General features: G+C 38.4%; 1 protein-coding gene, 1 long non-coding RNA gene and 1 other non-coding gene across 3 annotated transcripts in view; 2 read left to right on the top strand and 1 right to left on the bottom strand.

Moving 5' to 3' along the window:
• The first annotated feature begins 11,262 nt into the window (after positions 1-11,262).
• Hmgn5 (high mobility group nucleosome binding domain 5) lies at positions 11,263-19,790 on the top strand. Its single transcript, XM_021234647.2, has 6 exons — positions 11,263-11,479; positions 13,234-13,257; positions 13,774-13,803; positions 14,058-14,111; positions 16,069-16,206; positions 18,321-19,790. Exons 1-6 carry the CDS (start codon positions 11,465-11,467, stop codon positions 19,218-19,220), a joined length of 1,161 nt encoding a protein of 386 aa, XP_021090306.2. The 5' UTR covers positions 11,263-11,464; the 3' UTR covers positions 19,221-19,790.
• Positions 14,855-15,019, top strand: LOC121140117. Its single transcript, XR_005876949.1, has one exon. It is a non-coding gene; the product is annotated as a U1 spliceosomal RNA (small nuclear RNA).
• LOC121140002 overlaps positions 14,863-21,606 on the bottom strand; it is a 152,480-nt gene continuing 145,736 nt past the window's right edge. The window contains exon 3 of the long non-coding RNA XR_005876813.1: positions 14,863-15,016. This is a non-coding gene — a long non-coding RNA (uncharacterized LOC121140002). The remainder of the gene's footprint in view (positions 15,017-21,606) is intronic.

The following is a 21,606-nucleotide window of genomic DNA, read 5'->3' as shown; positions in this document are numbered from 1 at the left end:
AATTTATATTTTGGAAAAATAAAACTATGCCTTATTATTCCACTAACCCAAATGGGGTGTCCAGAGAAGTGAACAAGCATTTCCACATAAAGGCTGGTACTAGACAGGTTATGTCGATGCACATCTGTAATTTCAGAAGTTGGGGCTGAGGCAGGAGGACCAGGACATGTGACAACCAGACCTATCTCAAAAAAAAACAGAAAGAAAAAAAAACATTCCCCTACCCCAAACAAGTGAAACGCCATCATTTCTGAAGGAAAATATGACTAGGGAATTATTTGAGAAGAAAATATAACACAGAAATTCTAAAGAAAATGTAGTAAAACTAAAGCTCGAGGCCACATGATCATACTCATGTGGAAAGTAAAAAAGTTTATCTCTGTTGTGAACTGAAAGACAATGCCCCCCCAATGCCCATATATTTGAATGCTTGGTCGAGTTGGTGGAAGAGTTTGGGAAGGACTAGAGGTGTGGCCTTGATGGAGGAGGTGTGTCGCTGGGGGTTGTCTTTATGGTTTAAAAAGCACATGCCATTCCCAGTTAGCTCTCTCTGCCACAAGCTTATGAATTAAGACTCAAGACAGAAGCCTTCAGCTAGGGAAGGCTCCAGTGCCATGCCTGTCTGCCTGCTGCCACTCTCTCCACCATGAGGGTCACAGACTCTACTATCCTCTGGAACTGTGAGCCCCAAATTAAATGCTTTCTTTTCTTAATGTGTTGAAATAACGTTATTTCTAAAAGAAGCAATAGGAGGCATGGTGACCTCTCCAAAGAGACAGGGAACATACATTTTACATACAAATTCCACATGACCCACAAATATATTATACCCAGCCCAGGTTATACAACTCAAAAGTCTAAACTTGCTATAACCAATCAGTTTTTATAAGGTTAAATACTTTCTTTTATAAGTTGCCTTTGTCGTGGCAACAGAAAAGTAACAAAAACAATCTCATAGAAGTAGAGAGTAGAATAGCAGATAGTAGCTCTGGGGAGGAGAGGGGCTAAGGAGGTCTAGAGCAATGGTTGTCAACCTTCTTAATGCTGCGACCCTTTAATACAGTTACTCATGTGTTGTGATCACATGATCTATTCCTTTGTTAATTCATAACTGTAATTTTGCTACTGTTATGAGTCATAAAGTAAATATTTTGTATGTGACCCCAAAAGGGGTTGCAAGTCACACATTGAGAACTGCTGTTTTAAAGAGAAATTTGATAATGGTTACCAAGCTACACTTTTAGGAGCAATTCGTGCTACTCTTTAAAGCACAGTAGAGTAACTATAGCTTACAATATCTTGTTTTATAGGCTCCAAAACCCTAAAAGAAAGAAGTTTGAAGTTTTCTAACACAACATACACACACACATTTGAAGATGTAAAGATAGTAACTAACGTGATTTGATCATTACACATTGTAATTGTGTTTTGAATTACCATGCTGAACCCCATAAGTACTTAACAATAATAGTGTATGAAATAAAAATGTGAAATAGGGCCAGGCGTTCGTGGCGCGCATACCTTCAATCCAGCACTCAGGACGCAGAGGCAGGCAGATCTCTGTGAGTTCAAGGCCAACCTGGTCTACTGAGCGAGTTCCAGGACAGGCTCCAAAACAATACAGAGAAATCCCATCTTGAAAAACCAAAAAAATGTGAAATAGTTGAAATATAAAAGAAAAAAGTACAAGAGAATAATAAAGACTATGTAAAAAATATGGTCAAACAACCCTCACAAAATAAATACAAAGGACCACCAAACATATAAAAAGATGTTATATTTCACACAATGACCTGCAAATCAAAAGGGGAGTCTTCCCTCTCTGAGTTACAAAGTAGAACCCTTGGAAATACCCTCAATGCAGGTCGTGGTAAAAGAAGTGGATCACTCCTAGACTGGTGACAGTATCTCAAAGCTGTACTCATCCTTTGTCTTAACAAAGGTCAGTCTTTTGGTTTGGCTCATTTCCTTTCTTCGCCTTGGAATCTCTTTGTTTGTTACACAAGTTCTAACAACTTGTGTGAGCAACTGCTTAAGAGGAACAGATGGGAAGACTTAGAGAAGTTCTCAAAATGGAAACAAAGCAAAAGTCATAATTGAAGGACAACTTCCTGTCATGTTCCAGATGAGTGGGAAAATAAAAGAATGTATCTTTTGTGGGCAAAAGTTAAACTCACAAAACAATGGCTTCAGCTTTAAGAGTTAAACAATCACTCATATTTTTCATAAAGAAAAACACTTAAAAACTAAATACATTTCATAATTTTTAAAGTCGCCAGCACCGGCCTTAACATGCAGAAATTAAGCCCCTAAAGGTGCTTCATTGAACTGGAAGATAATGCAAAAAGGGCCAAGGGAATAGTTAGATTTCCCCTGTAATCAAAAGCAGAAACCTATATGCATTACGAAGTATACTAACCAGTATACAATCCAACAAGTAGAATATTTAATGAATATTTCTTTAAAAGATTATCCTATTTCCACTTAGTCAATTTAACCCTCAAAACAAGTTCTAAGGATATATTCAGTTTCCTTGAAATACTGAAATCACATAATTCTAGATTGACAGTATTGTCATTATAATATGTGGGAATTTAGCATAGCTATTTGCTTGGACAGTTATTTACTTCAATGTAAAATGCAAATTCTTAGCTTTTAAGTAACTGAGAAAAGGAAACGTTATTTTTTAAACAAAGGAAGCAAGCATAAACCAGCCTTAAAAAGCAAGCTAAAACAAACAAACAGGGAGATAGCTCAGAGGGTAAAAATCACTTGCTGTGCAAGCCTGATGACCCGAGTTCAATCCCCAGACTCCATAGTGGAAGGAGACATCACCTGACTCTCTAGTTGACCTCTGACCTTCACATGATCACTGTGGTATGTGTCCACAGTCACACACACACACACACACACACACACACACACACACAGCAAAATAATTTTCAAATAAAAACTGCAAATGACCTTTCTCATTGGCCAGAAATTCTGCTGCTAAGAGAAAATAAGCTCTATTTTCAAATATTCAAATAGGAATCCACAGACTTATTTCAATTGCTGTTGCCTTTCTCTCTTTCTTCCTTTCTTTCTTCCTTCCTTCCTTCCTTTCTTTCTTTCTTTCTTTCTTTCTTTCTTTCTTTCTTTCTTTCTTTCTTTCTTTCTTTCTGTCTTTCTTTCTTGTAAGAGCAGCCTGCATTTATGAGGCTTCTAAGGAGCCAGAAGAAGTCTAAAACATTAAATCACATTAAAACATATAATCCTGAAATATAATTTCTTTAAAGACAGCCTTACTTCAGTGACCATAATCATTACAACTGCAAAATGTAAATTTTATTATTTGTGTGTATGAGAGAGACTGTGTGTGTATGTGTGTGTGTGTGTGTGTATGCGTGTGCAGGAGTACTATGAATGTGTGTATAAAGGCCGGAGCCTGATGTTGGATATCTTCATTAATCTCTATGCACCTTACTTCCTTTTAGGGGAGGAAAGGGTTTATTTCCATTAACAGGTTACAGTCTGTCACTGAGAGGAAAAGGAACTCGGTTCTCCACTGTTGAAGGAGAAACTACAGAGCAATGCTGCTTGCTGGCTCACAGATTCATTTGGAGCTAGCTTTCTTACAACCTGGGACCACCTGCCCAGGGAATGTGGACCTTCCTTTTTGAGATAGGTTCTCACCTTGACTCTGGAGTCTCAGTTCAGCTATGGTAGCTGACCAATGAGTTTCAAGGATCTGTCTATCTCTCTCAATCACTTCCTTGAGTTTTGTGATTACAAGTGAGTATATATGTGCCTGGATTTTACATGGGTGCTGGGCAAATGAACTCAAGCCCCCATGCTTTCAAAGCTGCCTCTTCATACTAAATGACGTATGTTTGTTCTCCCCAGATTTCTCTTAGGAGGTAAATTTATTCAGTGATTATTTTTCTGACAGATAGCACTTTCTCTTTTGCTGCACTTTCCCTTGGACTGAAATCTCTGAAGTACTTTTTTTTATATTATGAATATATATTAGTTTTTGAGAATTTCATACAATTAAGTCATTATATTCACCCTCCTTCACATAACTCTTCCCAGATCCACCCCCATTTCCTTTCCTTCTCAACCTTGAGTCCCTTTCCCCCCATCAAGGCCAATTTGTACTGCCCAAATATTCTTGGATGTGTGGCCTTCCACTGGAACACAGCCAACTTATCAAAGTAATGCACAGTATTTTATTTTATTTTTTTAAAGATTTTATTTATTTATTAATAATATGTATACAATGTTCTGCCTGCACGCCAGAAGAGGGTACCAGATCTCATTACAGATGGTTGTGAGCCACCATATGGTTGCTGGGAATTGAACTCAGGACCTCTGGAAGAGCAGCCAGTGCTCTTAACCTCTGAGCCATCTCTCCAGCCCCATGCACAGTATTTTAAATAGCAGAGACCTCCTTAAAAATCCAAAACCCTGCACTTGAGTTATATGATATCATTGGTGATTATCTTTATATATTAAGGACTTTTGAAATCCTAGTTTTACCTTTATCCTATCCTATTTTAAGTATATATAAACTGAAGAAAAAATTTCTGCAAATGTTGGCTCTTCCGTTTTTTAATAATTTACAACAAAATAAAACAATATATAAGGTTACACTTGACTTAAGAAAAAATGATCTAAGTCAGTAGCTGCAATGCCAGAAATGGGAAAGGGAAGAAAATCACATAATTCAAAGTTAGCAAATCTATTACTATGAATGTCTTCTTAAAGCAGTATTTAACTTCAGCCTCTAGTTAAAATGGCATCAGGTTACTTGGTAGAATATTTATTCTTAGCAAAGACATTGATTTCACACACAATCTATTCTATGGGCTACTGCTCTCTCAGTGGAGAGAGATTGTTTCTAATGAGGTCTCACTGGTGTCTCGGGCTCTGAGAAACAGATCCTTCCTTGAAAATAAGCTCTACTTTCAAATATTAAAATAGGAAGCCAAAGGCATTCATCAATTGCTGTTTTCTTTCTTTCGTAAGAATAATCTGCATTGATGAGACTTCTAAGGAGCCTGAAGAAGCCCTGAAACATTAAATCACATTAAAACATATAATGCCAAAATATGTTTTTAAAGACAGCCTTATTTCAGTGACCTATAATAGTTACACAGTTTATAGAAGTACTTCAATCAACATCTTAGTATCTTATAAGCTGTGCATTAATGTCTCGAAGATAAGAAAGTAAAACACTTCTAAATTATGATTTAAAACATCTTGTATTTTATGCAAGAAAACATGGATATGACCTATACTAAAATGAACATAAAGCTTAATAGGAAAATTCAGTAACTTTGCCAGAAAATTGCTAAGAGATGAGATTTTAGGTGTTCTTCCCACAGAAAAGGGCACCCATCCTGTTGATAGGTGTGTTAATTTGTTTTGTAATAATCACTTTAGTGTGTGTGTGTGTGTGTGTGTGTGTAGTGTATCTAAGCATCATGCTGTACATTTTAAGTAAATATAACTATTTTACAAAATTAAATAGTGGCATATTTAATTGACTAATAGATGAATTTGAGGAAAGTAGAAGATTTTATAGCTAAACTAAGAAAGTTCAAAGCTCATTTCAAATAAAGGAAAGCACCTACTACAAGTTGGAAATCTTTGAGTGTCTTCTGGCCAATGAGAAGGGGCACTTGAAATTTTATTTGAAATCCACTTTGCTGGTAAATGACAGAAGAAAACGTGAGAAAGTGCTTGGCAAATTTAGTGGTCAAGACCTTTATTCACTGATATTATCAGAGAGAGAGAGAGAGAGAGAGAGAGAGAGAGAGAGAGAGAGAGAGAGAGAACATAAAATCACCAAATTTTCTGCTTTTTTGAAAAAGTTGAAAACTGAAAAGAGGATTTAATTTCAGGGTCATAGATGAATAAGGGATTCAGCGAACAAGCAGAAATACATATGTCAAGCGGCTGCGGGCAGAGGTGCGTCTTGAGTTTTGAACTGATTGAGATTTAGCACAATTTGTGTTTATTTAATGCGCCTGGTAATCCACTAACATTTCTGTTGAAGCTGTATAACTGCTTCCATCAAAACTACAAATAGAATCTTCAAAACAAACAAGAAAAAAACAAAAGCAAAAGCAAAGCCCTGCCCCACCTCTAATGGATGGCCCCAGGCAAGTCTTTCAAGCTGTCTGTGTTTGTGTTTACTGATCTGCATTACCAGAGTGTTGAAGTAGAAAATCTCTAGGCTCTTCTAAGCTTTAGCATGTAAAAGTACAAAATACTGTTTGTTTATTTAAATACTAGAAGCATTTTTTACAACCATTTTCTTTCCTTTTTTTCTACCAGAAGAACCAGAAGATGGACTTTCAAAAGCCATCATACTGGGGGCAACTCAGAAATCAGTGTTTTATTAGTCTTGAACCTGGAGAAAGGAAGCTTTAGGGTCTCTTGAGCACAGTGTTTCAAGATTCAGTTTCAGGAAAGGGCTACCAGTAACCTAACTGTTGTTACTAAATTCAAAAGTGAATGCTTTACTGTACTGGATTCATTTTAGGCTTAATGTTTATTTTACAATAAAACAGCAACCAATACATTCAAAACATAATTTTGGTAGAGTAGGATTTACATTATTATGTGCTAATAATTTAAACAATTTTTCAAATGTTTTTCACTTTAGCATATAACACAAATGATTAATGGTAGCCAAGTATCAACAGAGTTAGTGATATTTTAACATGGAAAAGACAATATTTATTACCAATCAGTACCTTTGTGATTCCCTTGCAATGTAAAACAGAGTATCGAGAATTCTTTTTTAAGTTTTATTATTGAAATTAAAAACAATCTTATTTTACATACCAATTCTAGCTCCCTCTCCCTCCTGTCCTCCCCCTCTCCTCACCATCTCCCCGTCCCAACTCCACTCCCCATCCACTCCTCAGAGAGGGTGAGGCCTCCCATGGGAGATCATCCAAGTCTGTCACATCATTTGGGGGAGGACCTAGGCTGTATCTATGCTGAGAGAGTATCCCTCCATAGGGAATGGTCTTGAAAAAGTCAGTTCATGCACTAGGAATTGTGGTGCTATATTATATGTTATATCACTACAAGGGATAAATACTGGTACTACTGCCAGCAGCCCGATAGACTGCTCAAGTCCTGCAACTGCCACATTCAGAGGGGCTAGTTTGGTCATATGCAGGTCTCTCACTTGCTCAGGTCAGCTGTTTCTGTGGGTTTCCCCAACATGGTCTTGACCCCTTTGCTCATCACTCCTCCCTCTTTACAATTGGATTCCAGGAATTCAACTCAGTGCTTAGCTGTGGATCGCTGCTTCTGCTTCCATCAACTATGGGATGAAGGCTCTAGGATGGCATTTAAGGTAATCATCTCTAGAAGAAACCATCCTGAGTGAGGTAACCCAGACACAGAAAGAAAAACACGGTATGTACATAAGTGGATGTTAGACATAGAGCAAAGGAGAACCAGCTATAATCCTCAATCCCAGAGAAGCCAGGAAACAAGGAGGACACTAAGAGAGACATACATGGTTCCCCAGAGAAGAGGAAAAGAATAAGATCTCCTGAGCAAATTGGGAGCATGGGGGGGAGGGAGGGAGGAGAGAACATTTTTATTATGCATCATATATATATATATTTAAACTAATATGCAGAACATCTGTAGATCTTTTTGTCCCTTTTAACTCCCCATCATCCATTTTCTCATAAACACATAATGTTAATATTTTATTTTATATTCTCTGTGGTAAACATTTTTAATGTTGATATATTTAATCTGTAAATTTTACATCTTCCTATGCCATTTCCCCCTGGTTACTGAATGGACACGCTACAGTTACTCTAAATTGTGACAGTCATAGTAGGCATACTTAAATAGCCAAGGGAAATTATCCTGTGGATAATTGCCAGGCAATCAGTATTCATAGTTTTTAATAAAAAAGAGAAACAAGCTAGTGTAATTTTAAAAATAAGTGATCCATTTAAGTCTCATATTGACCATTACATAAAGATAAATTTCCGACTCTGTAATAATTTATCGGTTGTGGAAAATAATTTGGAAATACAGTAAACTTTGCAGCCGATCCCTGGCATCTGATGTGCTGAAAAATATTTAGGCAAGAAAAACAAGTATATATAAGTGTGAGGGCTGGAGGGTAGCATAGTGGTGGAGTGCTTGCCTTAAGCGAGTGAGGCCCATCTCTAACATCATAATTTGAGTCAATTCCTAGTCAAAGTTGTGGATGGCCAGGTATGGTTATTGAATGCCTTTAATACAAGCACTTGGGAGGCAAAGGCAGGTGAAACTCTGTGAGTTCCCGGCCAGCCTGTTCTACAGAGCAAGTTCCAGGAAAGGCTTCAAAACAATACAGAGAAACCCTGTCTCGAAAAACCAAAAGAGAGAGAGAGAGAGAGAGAGAGAGAGAGAGAGAGAGAGAGAGAGAGAGAGAGAGAGAGAGAGAGAGATCATGCTGGGTGACACTGCACTGTTTGGTATATTTTGGAGGTGTCACTGTAAGATATGGTGCTTCGGACTCAGGTAAAAATGTCACAAAGGCCAAGAGCTAAAGTAAGTTGGCTGGGACAAAGGAAACCCACCTTGTTTGCTGCTAGAAAGAATGATGGGGGTAGGGTGAAGAGCTAGACAAATGTTCCACACTCAGGCAACAGTTTGAACAGGTTGGGCTCCCAGGAGGAAAGACTGAGCAAAGCAGGAAACAGCTGACAAAGGTGAGAACCAGAGCTCACTTAGTGATAGTGCATTTCACCTTGTCTCCAGTTCAAGACTCACCTCCCTGGGCTCATGTTGACCATTTGTTTCAATTTCCTGGACTAGGAAGTCTGTTTTCCTCCCAAGTACAAACTTTGTCTGCCTCGGTGTTTGTTACAGTGTAACAATCTCCAAAAGGGTCCAGAGCCGGATACCACTTTTTCAGCAAAAGCCTTCTTCGAATAGGTCAGTTTTAAAAAGCGCCCCCCACTCTCATCCCAACCCCACTGTATTATTAAATATAAACTTCACCATTCATATAATGCATGCAACTTTGATTTGCAGATATGTATGCATCTGTTTTTTTCTCAATCCTACAGAGGTATAAAAATCCTCAAGGGCAGAAACTGTGTACTGTAATTTTGCATGCCACAGGGGTTTGCATTTTTATAAGCTGGTCTACAAAAACAAAAATCCTACCCACAAAAAATGGTAAATAAGAATTTGTTGAATGAATACATTCCAGTGCTAACACGTTTTCATTCTCTTCATTTTTTCCCTTATCCTTATGAGACAATTCTTATATTGAAACCAATTTTCTCTCAGAAAATTAAATTACTGAAACATACCTAGGTTCTTCCAACCATGTTTACACCATAAAGGTAACTAAAAAACACATCTAGAGTCTGGTCAGATGACATATAACTGTAGGCAAATTTAAATGTGCCTTTCTGATTTGTCTACTTGAATAAGAATGCAGTGAAGTTAGGGGCGTAGGTTCAGCAGGTCTTAGTGTAAGTTGTTTGTTTTAACTCCACATGCAAAGTACTAGGGAAGAAGAAGCAAAACAAAATGAAGGGTTCTGCCAGGGTGCAGTTTAAATTGAACATAATTTGGCATTGTGTAGATCATAGGGCAGTCATGTTTGTCTGTTGGGGCGGTATTTTGTTTGTTTGTCTGTTTGTTTGTGGCCGAATATGTATGTACCCTAGAACAGTTTGAATCTCAGTATCTCACTGCCACATTGCCATTACCAATGCTGGCTAGAATTCTTTTAAATAGACAATATATTATATTATATATTATATAGTGCATTTTTGTTTTGCCTGCATGTATGTCTGTGTGAGGGCATCAGATCTTGGAATTACAGACAGTTGTGAGCTGCCATTTGGGTGCTGGGAATTGAACCTTGGTCCTTTGGAAGAACAGCCAATGCTTGTAATTGCTGAAGCTATCTCTCCAGTTCCAGTCTGTTTTTTCTTTAAGCTACATGAACATAATAGAATTGGATGCCTCACTAGGTAATAAATAGACAGGGTTTTACTAGGTAGCTCTGGATTGCTTGATATGTAGATCAGGCTGGCCTTGATCTCACACAGATCAGCCTGCCTCGGCTGCCCAAATGCTGTAATTAAAGGCATGCACTACCAGGCCAAGGGCTAAATTCGTAAGTAACTGTTTAAAAGGTTAATTTTCTTTTTTTTATTAGCCTTTCAGTTTGAAAGGCTGTTGTTGAAGCACATTTAAATACAAATAGCTCTTTCAACAAGGGAGGCAAACCACTTCTCAAAAGAGGCTGCAGGGACCTGCCCGCTTACTTCCAGTAACAATTAGCAGGCCCCAGCACTCTGTCTTACCCAGAAATATTTGAGCATTTTATTCTTTCCTTTCTCCAATCGTTTAGGTCTCAGACTCTGACACCAGAAGACAAATGGGAGATTCTCAAAACAGAAAGCTGCTACTTAAATACTGCCTGAGACTAGAGAAGGTTTAGGAGGCACTTCTATAAGCAAAATAAAATAAAATAAAAATAAGGAGACGCCTCAAGTTTCGTTTTGTTTTGCTTTACTTATAATTTTAAATAGCACCTTTGAACTGCGAAGCCATTAAAGCTAATGATTTTTCCTCTGAGTAGAAATCTGCTATTACTGACTTCCCGCGTGGCCCCATTCAATTTTTGGTGGACTCCCTCCAGTCGGGGTAATGGCTCTTTTAGAAGGTAGGCGGCCTGCCGGAGCGTCCTGCTTGTCCAGGTCCCAGATTTATTGCTTCTCTCCACCTGCGGGAGGCGCGCAGTTCTGGCACCCTTCTACAGCCAGGACCACAGTTCAGCTTTGGCGGGAAGTTGTCACGACCAGAAGCGTTCCCACTCTTTTTCCGATCTCTAAATGGGTGCTCCTGTCACTTCAACCTCATCCGCTTTCCAACCGGGAAAGACCGTAGCTCTAGCTCAATCCAGTCTCAAAAGGGCCCGCCACACCGCGAGAAGAAGGAAGGGGGGAGGCGGTTGGAGATCGTGGAAAAAAACAACTGTTTGAGCTTTCGCTTGTCGTTATAACATAAAAGGGTGAAAAGGCAAGAAAACTGGATTTCCTGCTGGTCACGTTGGAGCTCTAAGCGTCTGCTAAGTGCTTGGACTCCGGCACCCTAGAGGCAGTCAGAGCCGGCAGTGTACGAGGGCTTCGGGCAAGTTCGCGGGCCACGCCTTCCGAACCGGCCACTTCCCCTCATTGGCCTGACGGTCTGTCACTCCAACCTGGCTCCCACTTCGGCTAACCATTCACGTAGTTTGGTTGCGTCTTGGCGTGTTTAATGTTGCCAATAACGAGAGATTTTTTTTAGGGGGAGGGGGGACTCGAGAACATATCGTGCTGCAATTAGTTCATTGAAAACTCAGTCGCTCGCGGAGCGGTCAGACGGAGACTGCTCTCGGCATTTTTCCCTCCTGCCTAAGGATCTCCTGCGGAGAGCTGCAACAATGCCCAAAAGAAAGGTAAGTGAAATGAGAAGATAGACGGGAGATTAGCTGCCGAAATACATATTTCCTACGGCAGAGATTTCTATCTTTTTGAAAGAGCATTTTGGCTTCTAGTTTGATTTTTGTGATGTTGTGAATGGAAGGCGAGGGAAAGGTAGCGAGTCGTCTGTGTTTGGTTTCAGAAGGTCTCGTATGCAACTGGTAGTTCACTTTTGGCTTGTTTTGTTTAAGGGAGAGAATCGTTTGAGAGGTGTCTCCATGCTGAATTACAAACAGCCATAGCGCTGTGCTGTCGCTTCCTACCCCACCCCCCTTCCTCCGCTTACCCTATTGGAGAACTCTTCTCCCAACCACACTTCCAGCGCCAGCTTCCTTCTCTACCTCCAGTTTTTCTCCGGGAACCGTCCCGTTTGGGGGAACGAAAGCCCTGGCTTTCTCTTGTTTTTGCCTTTGTTCTTTCCGTTTTCTTTTTTCCTTTTTTCCCCCTCTTCCCTCCTCCACTTCTTGTCATGCCAGATGGCTATGCAATGGTAATCCTGTGCCATTAGGCGGCGCAGACTTCAAACTGTCCTAGAGAAGGGAGAGATTCACCGCTGTAATTAGAAACTTTAGATCTGAGAGATTTGGCACTCTCGGAACTCTCTAGTTAAAGGTGGAAAGGTGATTGGTGAGCCGCGTATGAGAAACTACAACCAGCGTCGGATGGTGGGGCGGCGTGAGATTTGTTCACTTAGACATTGGGGAGTTGATCTGAGCTACCAAGGGCTACAGGTCTTCTGTAACCCTTCATTTCAAAATTCCTGTCTCCGCATAGATAGGAAATAAGTTGCCGCTCAGTATTTGTTTCTTTTTTTCTTCCCGAGTCTCTTATGACTAAAATGGAGTGCTGTTTCATTGCTTTGGTGAAATCGTAAAACACTACGTTAATGTAAAAAAAAAAAAAAGCCTTATAGTTGTTTTTATATTCTTGTGAATCCGTCCGCCTTCCGTATTCCTAGAACACAGAAACGAGGCTGAATTCCTCAGTGCTCTGGGCTGTATGAAACGTTGAAATAATAGCCTGGTAATTCCCAGGGTAAAGGGCTACTCAGATACCGAAAGCAATTGTTTCTAATCACCACCCCCTTTCCCGAGGCTCCCGCCGGGCTTTTTTAGGCTTGTGCAATGGATCTTGCTTTTTTGCAGAGCTGACAGCAACCTTGGAGCAGGTAGTGGCGGGAAGTTTTAAAATCCTCCGCCTGCTTCTCCGAATAAAACATGGACGTTAGAACAAAGACGTTCTTCCTTGAAAGTACGGTGGGGTTGTTGTTTTGTATGCAGAATTTGGGAAGGAAAATAGTCCATAATCAGTAGAGCAGGTCAGATAGATACCATTGCATAGCAAACATAAGGCAAGAGAGGGAAATTGCAAGAAGCTCCGCCTTCGTTCGTCCCGCCCCAACCCTTGTTTTGGCTTTAACAGTGGAGCAGGTGGATTTCAAAATGAAAATGGTTTGTTTTTAAGACACGTTATTTACATAAAAAAGGTTACACCGACTCGTTGTAAACGGGTCTTGAGCATGAACTTGCATCTTAGTCTCCCATTACTGAAAGAGCAGATGTAGAGTAGCTGCTAGGAAACCACACGTGGCTGCTGGAGCGGGAACCCAGGAAAGAGTTACAAGTGGCTAAAGTTGTAATATAATCCAATGGCGATATTTTCTGGTCTGTGTATTTATATTGACTACCCTATTTCTTTTTTTTTTTTGTACTTTTCTCCCTCTACATAGGCTGCAGGTGATGCCAGTCAGGAGGTGAGTGTCGTTAGTTTGCGAGTTTCTCTGAAAAAAGCACCCACTTTAGAAACTAAAGACATATAACTAGGTACAAATAAATGCTGGTGGTTATATTTGTACCAAATGAGTACTAATGTTGGATATGCCAGTACATTAATAAAAATGACAGACTTTTTGGAGTTTAGGATTCTACTGTGCTTGTTATGTTATCAGATCCAGAAAGCACCTTCTTAGGCTGAAACTCCTGTTTTATCAGTTGCTAAGCAAAAAAATATATTTTAATTTTAAAACACGCTCCTCGATAAGAGCAACTTTACTGATTTAGCTCAGTGAAAGAAGCTTGTCATAGGATTTTATTCCCTCTACCATATGAAGGGGGGGTCAGATGTGTGTACTATGATATTTCTTAACCAAATTTATAATCACTTCCTTAATAGCAATATTTACAGTGTTATACTAAATATTGTCTCAATAAAAATAACTCTAGATTTGTACATCTATAATTCTTGTGACTGTTTTTTTTCCCACCTCCAGCCAAAGAGAAGATCAGCCCGACTGTCTGCTGTAAGTGGCCTTTGTAAAATGCTACCCGTGTTATCATGGAGTGGAGGTTTTAGAATCAGGGAATCCTACACAATGTTTTGTTTAGTATAAGGCTTATTTGGAAGGGTTATAAGAGAAACTTTACACATGAAAAAAGGGGTTTTTTTGGTTCCTAGTGCTTACTTTAAATCATACTCATAGATTTCATTGCTAGTGCTCTTCCTTCAAATGTGATGCCTTCCCCTTTTCTTATATAATGATGCTTTCTGATACAGATGCCTGTGCACTTTACACCAGAGGTGAAGCCTAAAAGAACATCAACTCCAAGGGTAAATGTTCAAATTCTAAGGTTGAAGAAAGTGTGTGTGTTTGTGTGTGTGTGTGTGTTTAGAAATAAATTGTGAAAGTGCACACAACTGATCCTTTCGTTTTCTTCATAGTTTAACCAGAAATATAATGTACCATACAGTACATATAATTCTACTGGGTAGTGAATATCTGTATATGTTTTGGGATTGGTAGCTGTGTCTTGGCATTTTTATTTGCTAGTTACAACACAATATTGTGAATGTAAAATAAAATACATTGGTGGGTGACATGTTAAATGCATATGTCCTTGAGACTTAGTCACTAAAATACCAATATTCCTAGGAAAACAAAGGCCATGAACTGCAGTAACCCAATAGTGTGCTATAATAATAACAGCAAGTAACATTTGATACACTTCAGGACGCGCTTTCATATATGTTTCTTTAAATGGAGTCAAATGATTTTATATAGATGTCTGTGCTTGGATGTTAAAACTAATGACAGGCTGAAAGAGAAATAAAATCAATATTAAGTTAATCCCTAATTGCCTTATTACAAATTTTTTCTAACAGTTGGTTGAATTACACAAATCAGAAAAGACTGAAGTTATAAAAAATATTTGCAGAAAGCAATCCGGTAAACCCTGTTCTTCCGTGGCTGCTGTTTCAGCACCTGTCTCCAGGTTCCTGCCCTGAGTTCCCTAGATAATAGACGAAATATAAATCCTTCCTGCCACCACAATACCCACCATAAGAATATTTGACTCCTTACCTGGCAGGAGAGATACCATGATCACTAAGGTGGTCTTTCCAGGGCTAGACTCATTCATTGCACTTGAGATGTGCTGACCCCTGCCATTTCTCCACGGACGGGAAACTTGACTGCATAATTTGTGGTAGTGGAGGGACTGTGTTTGTGCTCTCCCCTGGAGAATAAAAGAATTTTTGAGATGATGACACAACAAACTATGATCATTTTTGTAAGACGTTTTTGATATTTTTCATTTGAAAATTCTTAAAGGCTGTCTAATTATCTTGATCAGTCAATTTACATATTGATGCAGCGCTAGCCATTGAATGGTTCTTCTGCAAGTTGCACTGAGAGAGGGAAGATGGGGAAAAAGGGATAGGAATAAATCACGATGGGCATTATACACTTTAAAACAGTTTATATTTTTCAGATATTGGTTTCTCATTTGTTAACAGAATAATAGCTTTTATGTATGGTGCAATATATAATTTCTAACTCAATTCCATTGATATTTTCTCAATTGACTTAAAATGTGTCCCTGTGTGGTGAGTGGTATTATCTTTTTATATATGAAAACACAATCTGAAAGAGATTTATACCTTTCCTCAAGAAAACAGTAGATAAGTGGAAGATCTAGGATTCAAATCGATTTCTCTGGCAGCTTAAATAAATGATCCTCCCGCTGTATATACACATAAGCAAAGAACTTTCTCATAGCAAAATAAAAAACTTCAAGGAACTGTACAGCTTCCGCATAAAGATTAAAACAGCTGCATCCCCTGATGGTCTCTTTTAAATGTGTCTAAATTGATGTTCTCACTAGCATGACATTTCTCTTAATTACTACCAATGGAGACATTATAATTAACACAATCCTATTGCTAATGATTAGATTAGACAGCAATAAACTGACTTTTGGTAAGAGACATTCAATTTATCAGTCTAATCGGATGCTGGGAATTAGACCTTGGTGGGTGCTAGTGAACACTAACTTCTTATTTCTCGTTTGCACGCTTTAATTTATATCAGAGTAACAGAATTCACTTTTAATGCTGCTTTAGGGGTAACACTGAAAGAGTTATGTGTTAATTTTATTGGTATCAGATTTATGTGTAGTATGCTAAAGCTCTCCCTAAATTATTTTATCAGCTGTTAATGTAACCTTAGTGGTTTAATTGACATAGCAGCTAAATTGTGTATTTTTATTATTTTTGTGTTGCTGGACAGAAACTGAAGACCACAAATGTTGCAGTGGAAGAAAACAAAGATGTGAGTGCCGTAACAACTCCCGAAACCAAGCCAGAAGATGTTAAAGAAGAGTGCAACGTGGAAAATGCTGAAAATGGAGAAGCCAAAATTACTGAGGTATCTTGAAGCATTAGCAGATATATCTTGAAAACTTAACATCACAAGTGAAAGCAATCTTAGTTGTATATTAGTTTAGAAAAGAAATAGTACATGAATAGTGGTTCTGTGGTATAATGGCATCTAAATAGAAAATATGAGCATTGCAGGTGGTAGTAGCAGAAACAACTGATTAGCAATACTATTGCTTTAACAATTGCAGTAAACATGCCTTACTAAACGCTCTTATTAAATACAGGCCAAACTTCAATCCTTTTTGTCAACACGTGGACTATTTGTAACTTCGTTCCCCAGAAAAAGTCGTTTTATTTCCTCTGTAGGTGATATAACAAATTATTATAGAATTTTTTTCCCCAAACGAGGTCTTGTATAGCCCAGGATGGCTCAAATTCATTTATATCGTCAGGAATGACCTGGAACTTCTGAGCCTCCTTACCTCCATCTCCTGAGTGCTATGATTACAAGCCTGCACCATTATACACACACCTAATTTATGCCTGGCTGGGGCTCCAACTTAGACCTTTATGCATACAAGCACTCTATCAGGTGTGATACATGGCCCTCTATGTATTGTTTTTAGTAGGTTTTGTTTTACGTATTTAATGTATCCTACACTTACAGGTATTCTAGTAAAATACTTAAAATGAGATGTCAAATCAAACATACATATAGGTAAAATATAAGTAACCATATAGGATTTTCTAGTAATTTTTTGTTGTTTTGTTTTTTTGTTTGTTTGTTTGTTTGTTTTTCAAGACAGGGTTTCTCTGTATTGCTTTGGGGGTTGTCCTGGAACTTGCTCTATAGACCAGGCTGGCCTCGAACTCACAGAGATCCGCCTGCCTCTGCCTCCAGAGTGCTGGGATTAAAGGCATGAGCCACCAATGCCCGGCAATTTTTGATTTTATTTTTTTAAGATTTTATTTATTTATATACAGTGTTCTGCATGTATGCTTGCACACCAGAAGAGGGCACCAGATCTCATTATAGATGGTTGTGAGCCACCATGTGGGTGCTGGGAAGAGCAGTCAGTGCTCTTAACCACCGAGCTATCTCTCCAGCCCAAGTTTTGGGTTTTCTTTTAAAGCACAAATGTGCTCCCTGTGAGGCTGAAGCCAGCCTAGTCAACAGGAGTGAGTTGCAGAACAGCCAGACCCACATAATGAAATAGTGTCTCAAAACACACACACACACACACACACACACACACACACACACACACACACACACACAAGCACAAATGTAAATTGCGCTTAGTGGTGCATGCCTGTTACACCTTAAGGTTTTATTGCTGTGAAGAGAGACCATGATCACAGCAACTTGCAATTAATTGGGGCTGGCTTACAATTTAAGAAGTTTAGTCCGATGTCATAATGGGAACATGGCGGCACACAGGCTGACGTGGTACTGGAGTAGCAGTTGAGTGTTCTACATCTAGGCAGTAGCAGTGGTGGTAGTAGCTGAGAGTTCTATGCAGGCAGCAGGAAGAAAGTGATACTGGGTCTTGCTTGGGCTTCTAAAACTTCAAAGCCCACCCCTTTGCTGGCTACCTACCTCAAGGCCACACCTACTGCAACAAGGTCAACACCTCCTAATCCTTCTCAAGTAGTCCAAATCACTGAAGACTAAGCATTCAAATACATGAGCAAAAAAAGTATTGAAATACACGAGCCCATGGTGGCCAGTCTTATGCAATTGGTAGATGGAGGCTGGAGAATCACTGTGAGTTCAAGGCCAGCTTCAGCTATGCAGCAAGACCTCATCTCAAAAGAAAAAACAGCATTATTATCCCAAGGACTGACAATTTATGACATAGAATAAATAAACATCCTTTGCTTATTTAGCTTGTTTCATCATGTTCACAATGAAAATTATTTATATAGACAAGCTTTACTGAATTTATGGTTTCAGATATCTATTTGTGGTACTCTGTATCAAGGCATTACAGTTGAATGTTGTTTAGAATATTTCTCATTTATCGTGGTTTTTCCATAGGAAAACTACTTTCTGGCAAAAGAAATCTAATCAGGTTTTTCATGAAACAGATATAATTTGATGTAAACATGTGAGAGAAAACAGCTCTAAATTCCAATCTTGTTTTTCCTCATATCTAGGCACCCATTCCTACAATGGAAACTGAGGAAATAAAGGAGCAGATGAATGAAGATGCTGAAGAAGATGGAGGAGAAAAGAAAGAAGCAGTGGTGGCAGAAGGAAAAGATGATGAAAATGTCCAAAAGATGGAGAAAGAGGAAGATGGAAAAGGTGATGAAAATGTCCAAAATACAGAGAAAGAGGAAGATGGAAAAGGTGATGAAAATGTCCAAAATACAGAAAAAGAGGAAAATGTCCAAAATACAGAGAAAGAGGAAGATGGAAAAGAGGAAAATGTCCTAAATACAGAGAAAGAGGAAGATGAAAATGTCCTAAATACAGAGAAAGAGGAAGATGGAAAAGAGGAAAATGTCCTAAATACAGAGAAAGAGGAAGATGGAAAAGAGGAAAATGTCCTAAATACAGAGATAGAGGAAGATGGAAGAGAGGGTAAAGATGAAGGCGAGGAGGTAAAAGACGGAAATGGGGAAGAAATCCTAGAAGAGAAGACAGGCTCGGCGGAAAGTGAGGGTGTGAAGGACAAAGATGATGAAGACAAAGGAAGCGATGACAACGAAGAGGACAAAGAGGAAGGGGATGGGAAGAAGGAAGAAGAGAAAGATGCCAAGGAAGAGAAAGCTGAAGTGGAGGGAGAAATAAAAGAACAGAAAGAGGAAAAAGAAGAGGAGGATGGAAAATGCCAAGAGCAGGAAAATAAGGAAGAGGGGAAGGAAGGCCAGAGTGAGGCAGATGGAAAGGAGAAGGATGATGGAGAAGAGAAAGATGGAAAGGAAGAAGAAGGAAAAGAAAAGGAGGCTCCAGAGGAAGGAAATGGTGAAAACAAGGTGGAGGCGGAAAAGGAAGTTGAAAACAAAGATTTCAAACAAGATGGAGAAAAGGAGTCTCTGAGTATTGTCTAAAACTGCCCTATGTGATATCATAATTTGGTAACAAGTACCTTCCTGTTGTAATGTTAATAGAGATAAATATTTTTATCAGATATTTTATAAACAGTGCTTTTCTTTAGCATCATTCAATCTTGGAACATCATCATACAGGTTATTAGTTGCAAAATACCTAACATGACACCTTTATACATTTTGTGATTATAGTAGTGCAAAATATAAAATGTATACTTGCAACTTTGTGAATTTCACTGTGTGTAAGTTATATATTAAATCTTTGAGTTTCAATTTTATTCTTATATGTGATAATTTTGCAAAGTAGGAGAATCCCAAAAGAAAGAGTTTGGTACAACTTTGTTGTAGTTCCCTAGGTTGCTTTTATAAAGAAGGTCAACTATTTTCAGGTAATGGTAAGAGTTAGAATCACCATTACCAAATATAACTGTATCAGTAGCTTGGAAAGAATATAAAAATCTTAATTTCATCATTGAAGAAATCTGAATGTTTATTCCAGGAGGGCAGTTTTGATTATATGTGTATGCACAAAGTTTTGCTGCATTTATCGTAATAAAACAGTTCCACAAAGATGATTATGGTTTGTGATATTTCAAAAACTGTAGTTTAGTGTGATATTAAAATTCTTGGATTTTTCTCCCATTTTGTGTCCAGGAAAACATTTGAGGGGTTTTTTATTGAAATAAAATTAATAGTGCATAAAATTCAATATTTTAATCATTTGAAAATTTGTAGGAAATTGGTTTATGTATGTTCATTCACTCATTTATTTTTATATCTTAAGGATAATTCAATTCAGTCAAAGCATTCATTTGATTTTTTCATTAGTATTTATTTATATTCTAAATTGTATCGGTTACAAATATGCCATGCACACTTATTACTGTTTGTGTTACAGCATGATCAGTGATGTCCTTTAATATGTAGATTTTGATGCTCAGTCCATCTGACTCTCTTTTAGCTTATGTTCCAAAGCACATTACAAAAGTGCTATGCTCTTTTGTTTAAGATTTAAGATTTGAACCAGGTGGTGGTGGTGCACACCTTTAATTCCTGCACATGGGAGGCAGAGGCAGGAGGATTTCTATGAGTTCTAGGCCAACCTGGTCTACAAAGTTTGTTCCAGGACAGCTAAAGCTATACAGACAAGCCCTGTCTCAGAAAAAACAACAAAAGATTTGAGTTGGAGGTAGAGGCAAGAGGATCTTTGTACGTTATTAGACATTGTTGTACATTATTAGTTTTAGACATTAATGTACATTGTTCATTGTACATTATTAGACAATGATGGTAAACATACTGCCAGAACATCCCACATAGAAGCTGTTGTTTCAATCCCTTCTGTCCTCAAAGAAAACACTCCCAGTTTTCTCTATAAGGGTATCCCAGGTGATTGGCAGAACTACAGTAATAGGTAAGTTTTCTTTTCGTTTGAAAATCTATGCAAATTAGCCAGCTTCACCTTATAGCATTAAGTGTATAAAGCATTTATGTAGCAAGAACAGGGTTCACAACAGTGGAGTTGTTCTTTCATATACCATTCTACTAAAGTAAACTTTCTTCCTGGGGCCCCCTTATTTTTATTGATGTTTTAATTGGATCTCATTCTCTACATCATCAAAATTTTGATATATAAAAAATTAGAATATATATATATATATTCTAAGTCTCAATAGTAGCAAAATTGAGAAGGAGTAGAAGGAGCGCTGGCTGATTCACAGAGAACGCATCATTGGAGGTAAAGGTAAGAATGGAATACACATCAATATCTAAAGCTATTGGTCTTATCTAAAGATATGAAGAAATAACCCAATTATAAAAAGGCATTCTATATGGCTCCCCATAGAGAAAAGTTGTTCATGAAGGCCACTTAATGCTTCATTACTAGTAGAAGACATCTTGTTTAGCTCAGTGGTAGCACAAGATTTTGGTAATATACTAATAGAGCATAAAATGTGATTTGGTAACTTCATAGTGCCAAATTGAATCTCACATTTTGCAGCGTGACTTTAAAGTTTTCCCCACCGATAAGTAGGATGTAGGATAAGAAAGGAATACATACGAGAGTCAAAGTTTTCCTAGAGGAATAAACAAATTACAGTAACAGTGCCCATGCCCCAGTGGCTGGCCATATGAGCAGCACTGATTGGCACCAGTGGGTCATTTATAGGACAGACATACATAAGCCGGGAGGGAGGTATTCTGGCAGGGCTGGGTGTTGGGAGGAGCTGAGGTAGCATGAGGGTGGATATGGCTAAAATACATTCTATACATCCATAAATTGCTCAAAGAATAACAAATATTGTGTATAATTTACCAAAATTATCAGGCTTCCTGTAACTAGATATATTAAGTCTCCCTATAACCAAATGCCTAAATGAAACAA

Source organism: Mesocricetus auratus, unplaced genomic scaffold (assembly GCF_017639785.1).
Source record: "Mesocricetus auratus isolate SY011 unplaced genomic scaffold, BCM_Maur_2.0 Super-Scaffold_100003, whole genome shotgun sequence".
NCBI classification, from domain to species: Eukaryota; Metazoa; Chordata; class Mammalia; order Rodentia; family Cricetidae; genus Mesocricetus; species Mesocricetus auratus.
This window is presented reverse-complemented; position numbering and strand designations above follow the sequence as displayed.

Bases quoted from the DNA above. Each gene is read 5' to 3' on its own strand.
- Hmgn5 (XM_021234647.2), top strand. The intron at 13,804-14,057 runs GTAAGTGGCCTT...TTTCTGATACAG, and splicing joins GATCAGCCCGACTGTCTGCT to ATGCCTGTGCACTTTACACC. The intron at 14,112-16,068 runs GTAAATGTTCAA...GTTGCTGGACAG, and splicing joins AAAGAACATCAACTCCAAGG to AAACTGAAGACCACAAATGT.